The sequence below is a fragment of the Spea bombifrons genome, chromosome 12 (assembly GCF_027358695.1).
Source record: "Spea bombifrons isolate aSpeBom1 chromosome 12, aSpeBom1.2.pri, whole genome shotgun sequence".
Lineage (NCBI taxonomy): Eukaryota > Metazoa > Chordata > Amphibia > Anura > Pelobatidae > Spea > Spea bombifrons.
In genome coordinates, this window is record NC_071098.1 from 33,085,087 (window position 1) to 33,099,222 (window position 14,136).

Genomic DNA, 14,136 nt, shown 5'->3' on the forward strand with positions numbered 1-14,136 from the left:
TATCCCGCGGCTGTCTGGAGAAGGGCGTTTCTTCTCGTCGTGCTGCGGGTTAAACGTTACGTCTTGGTTTTCCGCGGGTATGTTGTGGTGGGTTTTTGCTGGTATTGGGTTGAGAGCGTCGTGGTTGATGCTTGGGCGCTAAAGTCCGGGTGGTCTCTTAGGGGTTAGAAATCTATGAAACAATGTAAATCTGAAAAATGTAATGGGGAGGTATAATCGCGCCCCGGTCTCCATCATACTATAGGGAAGAGGCACGGGGGGCAGGAGGACCGCAGTTACAGATATAAGCTGAGGCCAACTTGTCTCATCAGATACAGAGGGATTGATTATCCACTCAGCCAGATTTCTGACCAATTCAGTGGCTAGTGTGTGGCTTGTAAACTATCGAGCCGAGAATGGGTTCCAACTCAACAAAATGATTGGGACTGGACCTAAAATTGGGCAAACGCTCAGTCGACTTTCCTTCGCAGCTGCTCGCTGGGCTGTGTCTCCCGAGCGAGTTTAGAGGATTGAGTACCGTCTCCTCTACATCGCGACTTTAGTGAATACCCTTAACTGCTCCTTCATTCTAAATTTGTATATACAGCTTGTTCGGCCAACCGGGTGCATCCGGCCCCCGAAACTGCAACTCTTAAGAGACTTGGGGCTAAAGTTAACTGAAACAAAATGTATCTTTCTATGGCAAATGTTACAAATGAACCAAATAAGTATCGGTATTTCATTATATATAAAAATGAACATATCTGGGGTAGCAGGATCTATGCGTGGATGAGCCTCGTGCGCCGAATGACTCGTTTCTCCAGCAGGAGGCGATGGAGACCTTCGGTATCTACATGCGCCGGCATCTCTTTGTAGAACGTTGTTCGGGGGTCTCTGGGACGTTGTGAAACTATTTTGTCTCGTTTTCCAGCTCTGCGAAACCACTGAAGGTCAGAAAAATTATTTTAACTACTGACGCTAAGAGGTTAATATGCTGTGCCAATCATTGTGTGTGTCAGTGGGGGGACGCCGCTTGTGTGGTTGGCGTGATGTAGTGCGCGCGATACATTAATGGCAGTCGTTTGTATGATTAACCCCAAACACGCTGAGTGTTTCGCTTCACAGCATTTACAGACGGTCAGTATACATTAACAATGTCAGAATACTGCAAACATTCTTATTGTGATCACAGATGTTCATATTCTTCAAGTTTCACAGCATCTAGAATTAGTTTTACACAATAAAATAAAGCGGCTCATCGACTTTGGTGCAAAGAAGTAAAGACTGGAGCAGCCAGCAGGGCCATTCCATTGGTTGCCGTAGTGACTGCACCGGCATTACATTTTATTTAATTGTAAGTGACTGTCCCTTCCGTTGGGAAAGCACTTGCCGAGCTTTGCCCCAGAATGGCTTTTTATGGTTTCCGCGGGGAGATTCTGCCCTCCGGCCGCGTTACGGGTTGTTGGCTGCCGGATCGCGTATGGAGATGGCTTTCTGCGGCATGCTGGCAAATAGTGCATTTCGGAGCCTTAGCCTTCCGTTAAAGGCCAAGCATCTGTGCGTTAGGGGCTACATTCCCACCACTTCGCAGGGAACTGCTTCCTCAGCACGTTGGTTCCACAGTGAACTTCTCCCAAGTTCAGGTGATAAGATTCATAGTCGTCGATGAAGACGCACTTCAACCCTAGAGGTTCCAGCAGAGAGCGGGCCCGCTCCTCCAAGCAACATTTCCCATCGATTACCGGTCCGAACGGCTTAGGGATTCCGAGGTAATTCCCCAGAACCAGCATGTTTACCTTGGAAAAGAAAGAAAGAACATGTCTGGAAGGTCTCTGATCTGGGTGCACAGAGGGCTTTTAACTAAAATTCATTCAGGCTTTATTGATAAAGACGAGACACATTGATGGCTGCGATAGAAGGGAACTGGACCGCGTCCAACCTCTAGTACCCAGTCTAGTGACTAGATAGTAGGGCAAAAAGGTGTTTTAATGCCCATGGAAAAAAACTTTGTGCCTGAAAGCAATCCCTGGATCCCTTCCATCTTCCTTTACCTTCTTGGAGTGGAACTCTAGTCAACTGGTCATCTACTTGCAGGGGAATATCAGATCTGTGAATCCACTGACATTGGGCACCGTTCTCTGCTATGCCATGTCTTAATATATGATGTCATAGGCTGGAACGCATTGCCAATGGAGCAGGGATCTCACCATCCACAGGGGATCCAGTGAGGGTACAATATCCTCTCGTTTGTGGTTGATAACCCCTGAAGAACCCTAAGCCATCTGCTTTGTTCTCAGTGGCACCAGCTTTAATATTCTAGCGAAGCGAAGAAACCCGTCCCTACTTTGCCTCATCAGTCACCAGAAATATGTAATAACAGCCGCAATTTCATAAAGAAAAGCCTAAACCTCTTGGCAAGAAAAATGAACTTCCTATTCCCCTCTTTCTGTCTTTTGAAAGGCTTGTGGCTTTCTCCTTCGCACATCTTGTGGTTCCTGGAGCAGGCTTTAAGTACCCCTGGTCTGGAGGAAGAGCCGGGGTATTTCTATGGACCCCCTGTGACTGTGGCACGTTTGTCTAGGTGCACCAGGAATATAAATCCAAACCTTATAACAACCTGCAATATGGCTGAAAAGAGACCTGGCGTGAAAACCGAGGGTGAAAAAAGCTGCGTGTTCTAGAAATGAGTAAAGTAGGAGGGACGCGCAGTCCTCGCTGGCCTTCGCGTTTTATTCTCACCATGTTCGGGAAGAAGGCGTCCGCCGTGCCCCACTCTTCTGTGTAAAGTATCGGGATGTCGATGATATCGGATTCTGTCAGCCCGAGTTCCTTCTTTAAAATCTTCCTGTTCAGGTCGATACTGTGCTGTATTATCGAGAGGAAATGCGAGAATTAGGTTATTGAACGTGATGACATCGCGTGGGGTTATTTGGGGTCACTGGACAGAACCTCAATGTACGTGTTTTAGTTAAAATGTATCTAAATAGGGAGTTTGTTAAGAGCGCTTTGTGCGATTCTCTCCTTATTGAAGATTTACCTTTCCGGAGCCTCTTACTGACCTGGGTGCTCTCGGACGCCATTTTCAAGCTGTCGTCGGACAGAATGTCGTCGATGGTGGGATACCCTGTATGTCTGTTAGTTTGTAACCCTGATAATGTGAAGGGAAACAAATATCATGGAGCCGTCCAGTGGGAGCAAACACACGCTTTTCTTTCATAGCAAGTGCCCAGGACGCCTCCATTGTTCTTACCCTCAAACATGACCGCGTCTCCATGCCCATCCTGCTGCTTCTCTCTGAAGAGCGCCAGACATGCGCGAGGACTGGCCAGCAGCAGCCGGAACCCCTGAAACAAGCGACAGAAATGAAGCCATCTTTACCAGCACTGGCTCCCAACCCCCTTCTCGTGTATTTTTATGGAATGTGCTTCTAGCGGCCGACGTCTGGAAGGCCAACGGATATAGAGGGGTTAATGCACCAGAGGAAAGGGGTTCAACTCGTGTCCAGCCATCTCACACCCACGATCACGCTCTACCTTCTGATCAGGTGCCGGAACGAAACTCATGAATTCGTCAATGTGACCCACGGTCAGCCAATAAGAATAAAGCTCCACAGGGGCCTGAACCATCTGCGCGGCCAGGAAATCTCGCACCACTTTATTCATTTTTATGTTCAAACTGCAAAGAATAGGAAGAACAGCCAGCTTAGTGAGTCCATCGCCCATGTCACACTCCCCAGAGTCCACTCCGTTAGACTTAGAGTGTCTGGTACCATCCACAGCAGGCTGGCTCGAACATTGTGTTAAAAAGCTCCCTATCAGAACAGCGTGCATGCGCAAACCGGGCTAGATAGGCAACAAAGCTTCTAGGTTTGCGGGCTTATGGGCCATTCTACACATTGTTTTAGGCGGCGGATTCCGGATCTCCCTGCACATCCTGATGTTTCCAAATGGAGTTTTGTTAGTGGGATGAAAGAGTGAAAATGGAGCCTTATTATCAAGTCAATAATGGTCTTCAACTTCTCACCTCTATCCCTTCTGACCTTTATAGGCTTCTACCAGCCATTCATGGTAGTATTTTAAACAGGCAGATGTGTAATTCTGAATAATCATATGTTATTAAGTGATATGGAAATATATAATTAGTTGGGTCGCGCCTCGTTATAGTTGGATCTGTGGAGTTGTTACGAGGTTCGTGGGGAGGATGCTGTCTATTAATAACGTGGTTTTCAAATAAAATTTTATACCTCCCAATAAATGTGATTTCTGATTATTACGCGTATATAAAACACTCCACGTGGCTCCCTATTTTATTTCTGAGGGGTGCATTTAGAAAATTATTTAGGGCATAAAGTTCCTCGTCTGGGTGCTAATTATCCGCCTCCTCCCAGATAAACGAGCAAACGGTCGCGATTTATAGATGCAATAAACAATAAGATAAGGACGTACTGTTATCAAGCAGGCGTTAAGGAGCAAGGACTGGGGCGAATGATTTAGGATTAGAGGGTTTTGGGCCCTGGGATTATGGAGCCTGATCCTGGATTAGGGGATTATGAAGGGTGACAGTACATGTTATGTTAGCGGTGATTGTGTTTCTACTTATTAATCAATGTAATACTTAGAGATATATATATATATATACTGAGACATCTCCGTGTGCGAAGGCTTACTCCGGCAGGCCGCTCCCGATCAGGATCCTTCCCAGCGGGTACTCCTTTCTGTTCACGGTCACCGGTGGACTCACTTCAAGGTTCCCAAAGGAATCCAAGCTGTTTATCTCACCGCTGTTCTCCGGTTCCTTGGTCACATATCCAAAATCAGGACCCTGACGAAAGTAAGAAATTCAAATTACGGCCCAAAAACCTGCCGGGATGCATCGCTCGTTCTCCTTCAGCTCAGTGTAACAAAGACGTGGAACTCCAGTTATCGAGGGCCAACGAGACACCCCACGGCCAACCGGGGTGCAACGATTTCAGGATGAGATGGAAGGTGATTTGGGGGCAAAGTTTGAAGACCTGATCAGATTTTTATAAAGACCCCAGCTGACCCCTGATATGCCGTTTTCTTTTTTTAAAGACTTAAAACCTCATTGGCCGGTCCAACCTCCCATCAAGATGTTTTAACCTCAGTAACATAACTTTTCCTGGGTAACTGGTTTTATGGGTTTGCAGAGAATGCGGGAATATATATATATTTTATGGAGGGTCCGTGTTTCCGCTCAGATGCTTCCTCTTGCTGAGTAACGTACCAGGAGGTCTTTGAAAGGAAAATCTTGGAGTTCTCGATTCCTCGGTGAGTCAAAAACCACAGGGAATCGCTTGTGTGGAGCCTCCGTGTACCCCAACTCCATCTCATCCTGTAGGGCAGAGGACACCAGTGAGCGTCACAAACTTCATCAACTTTAATAAAACAAATCCTTTGCCGCCAGACTGCATTAAAAGCTATAGAAATGGAAAATTTAGCTTAGAACTTTTCAGCCGTCTTCACCTGGATCCAGCGATCCCCTCGGTTTTTCAGCTCAGGGATGATGTTCAGATCACATCTCGCTTTTCTGGTTAATTCTTTAATCTGCTTCACAAAGTTCTGGTTATCAAAAGTACTGCAGAAGAGAGACAAGTGTGAGATGCATTCAGTGGCGTAGACAGCGGACGCAAGGTGCGTCACCTCAACTGTGTCACCTGTGCTCAAGCAGAACATTATTCCATAACCTCCACTGTCAAAGGACGCCGATGGAAAATCCTAAATCATTAGATAACACGGTGCGTCAAGTTGCGCCATCTTTTAAACCTGGTGACCCCAAGAACCTTCATGTTTACCTCCAGGGCATTGGGGATCTGTGGTTTTACCCTGAGAATGTTCCCTTCTACCCTAGAGATCCTGAGGTATCACTGATTTCTTACCAAGAAAGCAGATCTCTAAGGTCCTGAAAGATTGTTATATTTTTTTCAAATAAAAGGACAACTTCGACTCGAGAGAGAGCCAAAGAGTGTACATTTATAGCCCCGAGAGACTCTGGGGATCTACCCATTCACCAGTTGACCCTACGTCAGTCCCTAGATGTGGGTTTGAGTATCAGGATGTCTCTGAAACAACCTCTGTGCTGCGAGGGACACCATTGTGTCTGAAATCTTCAGGATTGTAGCAATAAAGAGGCAGTGGGAAAACAATTACCTGCACACATAAACCTCCAGGGGCTTTAGGGTGTTGGGCGTCATTATCCACGGGGCTATTCTGAAAGCCAACTTCTCCGTAAAGATTTCCATCTATATGGAGTAACAGACCAGAATGAGATCCCTTTTCATCGAAACTCACTCTGCCCCTCTGAAATCTCCATCTGGCCACCACTTACCCCAGATACTGTCTCCTGTAAGGATAGATTGACAGAGACAAGGCCAGAAAACGTGGCGTCTGGGAACTGCAGACCCTCCACGTAGAAAAGTATTTCGTCCCTATGGCGTCGTTCCACCTTGTATGAGAGTTTCCCTCCTCCTAAGACATGTATGTACGTGGACTCTAAAAGAGACACAGATTATTGTAGTTTAAAGCTGCCCCAGACCCCTTAATAATCAGCATTACACCCCAGATGTGATTTGTAGCCCTGACCCCGTTAGCTGTGCCCACACACCTCAGATGGTGCAGATACCAAGAAGAAGACAGGTAACTGTATCGCACGGAGTCCTGCGTTAAGTGCAATGCTACATTGTTACATCTACCCTGTATTACTTTACACGAGCCCATAAACAGCCCCAAATAAGAGCTATGCCATCCTTTGATGTCTTTGGCCGGTCTGTGGACAAGCTGTTGTGGGGGGGGGGAGAGACCATTAAACCTGTAGAGGATTCTTGTGGGGTAAGAGCTGCACCCTGCACAGGTCTGCCGGTCTGCCTCCTACAAACACTTACTCCCTTTGCAAAACACCCTTAATTTATTCGAGTCAGGTCTCTCAATGTGGAGGTTGATTTGATGACCGTCGAAGAATTCCTCTGGACCTTCTGCCACCAGGACCATCTGCGACATGTCCTTGATATCTGAGCGATAAAGCAGGTTAGATCGGATCACCGCGGTCTATTGGGTTTCACATTTTTATCAACGTTCGCTGCTTTTCCAGTAACTTTAAGGTTTCTGCGATCGTTTAAAAGCGATGACCTTTTAACCATTTCACCCCATTAAAATGTCCTGTATATGAACTAGAACACACCACGCTGCTGCTTGTTCTGCGCTCCCCCGGGACGTAAGCCATAGAACTATTCTCATGCAGGGACGCCTACGTTTCCGATTTCCGTACCTGCGGCATTAGGCAGACCCGCGTCCTCGCTGTCAGTGTAACCCGAGCCTTCTTTGTCGCGGTCACAATTCACCAGTAGAATGGCTCCCTTTCCGTTAGGACCCCAAGTCCACGATCCCTGAAACATCAAAGTTTACCAGGGGGTAAAACAAAGCTGCTGCCCAGCGATGGCGCGAATATCTAAGTTTGGTTGGATCCGGCCTTCGGCACGCGTCGGCGGAGACCGCAGAGTTTGTTTGCACAGCTCTCTATAAACACGACGAGGGTGACAAATAAAGCTCTAAACATTCACGTTCCTACGATGTAGAAGACGCGTTCCGGGTATACCTTGTCCTTCTCCCCCACCGTCACGGCCCCGGTGCGATGCACGTCTGCGTTCAGAGACACATCTACAGATCCAAAGAAAGAGACCACAGATTAGGGTTCCGTGTCCCGCAATCCAGAACCGTCCCGAGTCTCGGTTTTGGGAGTGATGGCTGCACCACGGGCTGCATTACGTGTCAGGGATCGCTACTCACCAACGCAGGTCAAATACGCCAAGGAGCTGCCCAGCAAAGACTTTCCTTTTTGACCATAATACGTGACTTTTACCTAGAAATATGTTATAATTACAATTACTTGAGCCGTTAATGAAACGTAAATCCTAATCGCTGTACTTTAAAATAATCTGCTGTGCCATTGGTGGACATTAAAGAGCATGCGCCATTAACGGCCCTTCGCCTGAGTGCACGCTCACCTTGCTGTCATTCATCTCTTTGCTGGGGCGAGTACAGGACAGCATGACTTTCACCCCTTTGTTTAAGGGCCAGTTGCCTCCCGATTGTGGAACCTCCACCTTGTCCGGATTGTAGACGATGGTAACGTCTATGGAACTGGTGCCGCAGACATTGAATGAGTCGGCCCCGGAAGGAACAGACCTGAAACACACGCCATATTTGATGCACGACAAGCACATGGCACGTTCTCTCGGCCAATGGAGATTTAGGACAATAAAACTTTATGTGTCCCATAAAACCATACACTTTGAACAGAGTAACTTTAACACCGCGAGGATCAGGGCGATGGCCAACGCATTTCTCTGCACCCGCTGGAATCCAAAGGGATAAATGCGGATCTTTCTCCTCTCATCATAAAGGCTGCCTGAACCAATCAATCACAACCAGCAACCACAGAGCGAGAGATGACTCAATAGGGAGGAAGAATAATGATGAGGCCGATCCTGAGGACAGGAAGATAAAGTGACTGCTCACTCTTATACGTCTCGTATTTTAATCTCTGCGTGGTGTCCATACATTACCAAAATCAGAACCCCGTGAAAGAAGTATTGCCTTGTAGTGATAGGGATGATGTTTCGAACTTGTAAACGTGACTTACGTGTCAGTAGCAGGTATCTAGGTTTGACCCCCAGCTACTGGGTATAGAGAACCGGTTGGACGAGCCGTGTTCAGGCTCAGGCGTGTTCTCGCCCTATCTCTATGACCTAGAGAATAGAGAGGAGGTTTGCCCCGGACTGCTAATTAAAAATCCTCCCCGTAGGTTAAAATAAATCCTAATCAGTTTAATCCGTATCGGCGACGAGATCCGGGTTCTCAGGCCATGTTTTAGCCTTTGGGTTGTCTCTTCTCTGGAGTCTCCGGAACCTTCTGTCTCCAATACCTCTTCTCCGACACCCGGATCGCCTGCCTCTGGCTGCTGAATTTGTATCTGTTTATAAGAGTTCCGTTCACTGGATAAAATGAACTCATGAAGGACCGGAGACCGCAGTAACCCAAGTAATGGCGCTTCCTGCGAGCTCCGGAGACCAGATCCAAAAACCAAACCGTAGGAGATCATTCATTATACTAATCTGCTAATTATACATTCGGCGGCAACATCTTATGAAACATCGTTACCTCTATTATCATATAAATTAGAACCTCGCCGCAGCCTTAGAAGTGAGGACAACGCACTCTGCGCTCTCATGGTCCCCGGCAATTAGCGGCACCCTGATGACGCCGTCGCCCGGCGCAGGTGGTGCCCAGAATCGCGGGTTTTGCAAATGACTCAAAGTATCGGATTGACTCCTGGATACTGGGAGTGCGAGTCCTCCAGGGGCGGCTTTCAGGTTTAGGGCATCCGGGGATCTATCTTCATCCCAAATTATGGAATAAACGAAGGAACCTGACCCGTGTGACAATGTGTAACATATTAATAGCGTGAGGTACACGGGCTCGGACCTCTCTTTCCCTACTAAGCACAAGAAGCCATTGAGATGGCGGCCACACCTCTGATTTATTTTCATTAGACTCTATTTAAATTACAGAGAAGGTGGTAGATAAGTGGAGCAGCCTCCCAGCAGACGTGGTAGAGGGTAATACAGTCAGGGTATTAAACATGCATGAGATAGACATACGGCTCCTGAATCTAAGACACGACCAACGACTGATTAAGGTTTGTGTCTCTACAGAATTAACTATTTAAATAAAGCCACCAGTTTAAGACCTCCGGGACCAGGGGTGGACCCATGACTCTTGGCAGGTATGAATCAGCAAGACTGATAAGGCTGATTGTGTCATCTTAAAAATATTTACTTAGCGAATACAAAGAGCAGGATTTACTTCATCGAGTTTCTGACATTCTTGTTATCGTCAGAGTTTGTAAACTAACGCGGCTCCCAAACGGGGGGAAATTTCCTCCAATTCAATGTGGGTCCGCCACTCGAAAAATGATTATATTTTATGTAAATAGCACCAACGATTCCCTACGTTCAAACAGTCTGACAAAACAAGAACCAAGAGGGCTTGGCTTGGGAGCTTACAATCTAGTGGGGAAAATAAAACATTGTTAGTTATAACATCCTAAAAATATTATTAATATAACGGGTTAAACACGCATAGCAGGGTTATTTTACTAAATATGTTATTTTACATTTTTTTCAGCCATAAACGAGCTTTTTCCTGTTGGTTCGGGGCCTGGTTACCCTGTCTGCCCACAGATAATGGCACATGCCATGAATACATGATGCATGCAATGGAATAGTGGTACACGGAACGAATACATGGTACGCGGAATAATTACATGGTACGCGGAATGAATACACGGTACGCGGAATGAATACATGGTATAAGTAATGAATACATGGTACGTGGAATGAATACATGGTACGCGGAATGAATACATGGTACGCGGAATGAATACATGGTATAAGTAATGAATACATGGTACGCGACATGAATACATGGTACGCGGAATGAATACATGGTATAAGTAATGAATACATGGTACGCGACATGAATACATGGTACGCGACATGAATACATGGTACGCGGAATGAATACATGGTACGCGGAATGAATACATGGTACGCGGAATGAATACATGGTACGCGACATGAATACATGGTACGTGGAATGAATACATGGTACGTGGAATGAATACACGGTACGCGGAATGAATACATGGTACGTGGAATGAATACATGGTACGCGGAATGAATACATGGTACGCGGAATGAATACATGGTACGCGGAATGAATACATGGTACGCGGAATGAATACATGGTACGTGGAATGAATACATGGTACGCGGAATGAATTCATGGTACGCGGAATGAATACATGGTACGCGGAATGAATACATGGTACGCGGAATGAATACATGGTACGTGGAATTAATACATGGTACGCGGAATGAATACATGGTACGCAGAATGAATACATGGTCTGCATAATGAATTTGGGGTATAAGTAATTACATTAATTTGTGGTATGTGTAATGAAATCGAGGTAAATTAGAGAAATCATTACACATATGAAAAAAATAATACATATGATGAATTTGTGGTACATGCACTATGTGTAATGAAATCCGGGTACAGGAATGAAATCATTACACATATCATGAAATTGTGGTATACCGCATAGCATCCTGAACTTACCTGTAGATGTCCAGATCCGTGTCATTTCCCACCACGCAGACCCCATAGGTGGGACGCCGGCTGGAAAGCACAACCTGAGACATGGCTGAGTGTTAAGCGTCTTCTGCCTTCTTCTGAAATGAACTCGCAAACAAACAGGCAACGTCCAGTCTTCCTTATCAGTAATCAGCTGTCAGCCGTCAGCAGCCCCCGACGCCGTGTCACATATACTAACAGCAGAAATATTCTGCCTTAAGATGTATGAAAGAAGCCCCTCCCGAAGGGGTGGAGCTAAACCTTAAAAATGTAAAAAACTCACCTGGCAGGTGAGAGTTAACGTGGACCCGTCATCACAAGAACGCCGCTTTCCATTAATCCACGCAGTTTACACACATATGTGTTTTTTAACTGCTCAGCTCTTTCTTGTCTTTCGGATTTTTTTGTTGGGGGGATTTTTTTTCTTTTAAATATAGATTTTTAGAACGTTTTTCTATTGTTTAATGAATGCTTCTTTAGCTGTCATGTTATCTGAAATTAAAAAGGGATCTGATTAATAGCCGCATTCCTGACATTACAGGCAGTAAAAAGCCCTGGGGTGAAATTAGAAAAAAAGCAAAACCAAATGTAAAAATAAATTCAGAATTTAAAAACAAATCAGCACGTTTTTTCTCAATAATAAACGTGTCTATTAAGTAAAAATGTATTAGTTTCCTTGTTGCGTTTTGCTGTATGTAAAATGTTTTTTTTTGCTGGTGTTTGTGCTTTACTTGCCCAATTGGATACTGGTGCCAGCTTGGTGGCATCCCTGGCCAAACTGACCATGTGGGGTAGTTTTCTGGTTCATATAGAGCCGTTTCAGATATCTGGTGTTTCCCCGTCATAATAAAGTGACGCTGGTTTAAGAATTTATTGGTGAAAAAATAATTCCGAATCCCGCTTTTCAATCTAAGCCGAAAGCTGGTGACACAGACAAGGGTGACCCCCGTCACCTCTCTTATTGTGTCATCTTATATTCCCGTTACACCAGAGACCCCAGGGAGACCCTCCAAACTGACGGGCTCATGGGCACAGGTCAAGCCTCCTGTTTGGACCCAATCGCCCTGCCGCAGCCGGGTAATTTGTCAGCCGGCGGGAAGACGTTAATTATTTCTGACTGCTTATTATACATATTCTTAATTTCCAGCAGTTTTCATACCAGACACATGCCTTCCATTAATTGCCGTTAGTCAGGCACGATCAATACCGGAAACACGTTGATCGCAACATATTATGTTAATAAAGGCCTTTCATGAAAATGTTAATGTAGGGTTTGTCACCATTCATCCACTAAATCAATTTTCCTTATTGCTCCCTGATGTCGGAAGTCAAGGAGCAGGTGACCAGGAAAGGTGTCACGATAGAGACTGGGAGCTGGAAGCTGAGACAATGGCCTCCACAGACATAATTATTTAGTTACATAGAATGTTGCGTGTCAGGTACATGTAATAGCCAATTCCGGCCAACCTTCACACGTTACCTTCACACATGTCAAAGGTGTTGAAATGCAAAGCAAATCAAGATACAATAATCATCTTGCAACAGTATCAACGAGAACGTGATGTATTATTGCACAATTATACCTTCTGCAAGCAGAAAGAATGAAAAAGAGAGAGGGCATGAGAGGTGAAGGGGAGGGAGAGGGCATGAGAGGGGAGGGAGAGGGCATGAGAGGGGAAGGGGAGAGAGAGGGCATGAGAGGGGAAGGGGAGAGAGAGGGCATGAGAGGGGAAGGGGAGGGAGAGGGCATGAGAGGGGGAAGGGGAGAGAGGGCATGAGAGGGGAAGAGGACAGAGAGGGCATGAGAGGGGAAGGGGAGAGAGGGCATCAGAGGGGAAGGGAGGGAGAGGGGAAGGAGGGAAGGGGAGGGAGAGGGCTGGGGTACTCCAGCTAGAAATAATTATTTAATCATGTCAAATCTGACTTCACATGTGTAATTTACACTGGGAACACCTAACTGCCAAGTGATAGAAAAGCCGGCACCGGTAGGCTGCTCTGGATTTGTGTGATCAAACCCTCAAAGGAAAGGATGATAAATCTCAATACTAGTGTGGGGGGGGCACCTCGAACACAAGCTTCATACAGTCCTCAGCAATCTGAATAACACGTTAAATCACCCCCAGCCCTGACATATCTAGCCGATCTGCCCCTGGGGCTGCAGCCGCTCACCTGCACCTGCTGCCGCTGGGGCTATGGGATCCAGCGGATACGAAGTAAACATGTCTTATCGCTCTGATCCGTGTCCAACGCTCTACTCTGCGCTGACCCTGAGCCCCTCACAGGGCGTCTCTTTAAACGTCCTCCCTCAATCAGCTTGTTGTCTTTGTGATGAGAATGTTTGCCGTGTTTTGCCCCCAACCCCTGCTCCCTGGGGTTCATCCATTGGCGGTCTGGGTGCTGATACCTCGGGGTCTACGGCTGGCATCTCCACGCTGACCAGCGACTTCCTACGGTCACGCCATGGTCTTTGTGTCTCGGTTCTGTTTAATGACCCCATGGGCTGGCGTCACGTGCCCCTCGTAGTACGACCTGGTCACGCTTTGCTCTTCCTAACCCTGAGGGGCTTTAGGAGAATTAATTCCACAATCAGACCCCACAAAGAAACTATCTGGGCAACGTACGGCATCTTCTCCGGCACATAGAGGGAGCCTATTACTTAACCGCTAAAAATTGGTCTCATTTGACTCCATCATTAACTGAGAAGGAATGACAGCATTGTACAGCGCTACAGAGTTTGTCGCCACCATATCCACGAACAGTTATTAACGCAGAGAGGTCAGGGAGATATTTTATTTAGAAAACTTTTCGGATTTCACCCAGGATGTAGGTGCGCTCCAAAATAACTGCCCCCCGAACCTCTCTACCAAGATACCCCACTCTCCCCACCCAAAATCTAAACCCCTTATTACTCTGCATACGTATCCTGCAAAGTGTATACAGTGAA

At 46.4% G+C, this 14,136-nt stretch overlaps 1 protein-coding gene across 1 annotated transcript; it reads right to left on the reverse strand.

The window, feature by feature from the left end:
* Positions 1-1,091: 1,091 nt before the first annotated feature.
* LOC128470025 (protein-arginine deiminase type-1-like) lies at positions 1,092-11,375 on the reverse strand. Its single transcript, XM_053451855.1, has 16 exons — positions 11,178-11,375; positions 7,997-8,177; positions 7,779-7,851; positions 7,588-7,649; positions 7,261-7,378; positions 6,878-7,003; positions 6,325-6,488; positions 6,147-6,238; positions 5,463-5,574; positions 5,224-5,331; positions 4,646-4,800; positions 3,513-3,654; positions 3,215-3,323; positions 3,039-3,103; positions 2,719-2,844; positions 1,092-1,775 (listed from the first exon to the last, which is right to left on the reverse strand). Exons 1-16 carry the CDS (start codon positions 11,258-11,260, stop codon positions 1,542-1,544), a joined length of 1,950 nt encoding a protein of 649 aa, XP_053307830.1. The 5' UTR covers positions 11,261-11,375; the 3' UTR covers positions 1,092-1,541.
* Positions 11,376-14,136: the final 2,761 nt, after the last annotated feature.

What these genes read in the sequence shown, in the direction of transcription:
- LOC128470025 (XM_053451855.1), bottom strand. Translation starts at nt 11,260, where the DNA reads ATGTCTCAGGTTGTGCTTTCCAGCCGGCGTCCCACCTATGGGGTCTGC. An exon ending in ACGGATCTGGACATCTACAG is followed by an intron (nt 8,178 to 11,177) that starts GTAAGTTCAGGA and finishes CGTGTGTTTCAG; the next exon opens with GTCTGTTCCTTCCGGGGCCG. An exon ending in AAGGGTGTTTTGCAAAGGGA is followed by an intron (nt 6,489 to 6,877) that starts GTAAGTGTTTGT and finishes TGTCTCTTTTAG; the next exon opens with AGTCCACGTACATACATGTC.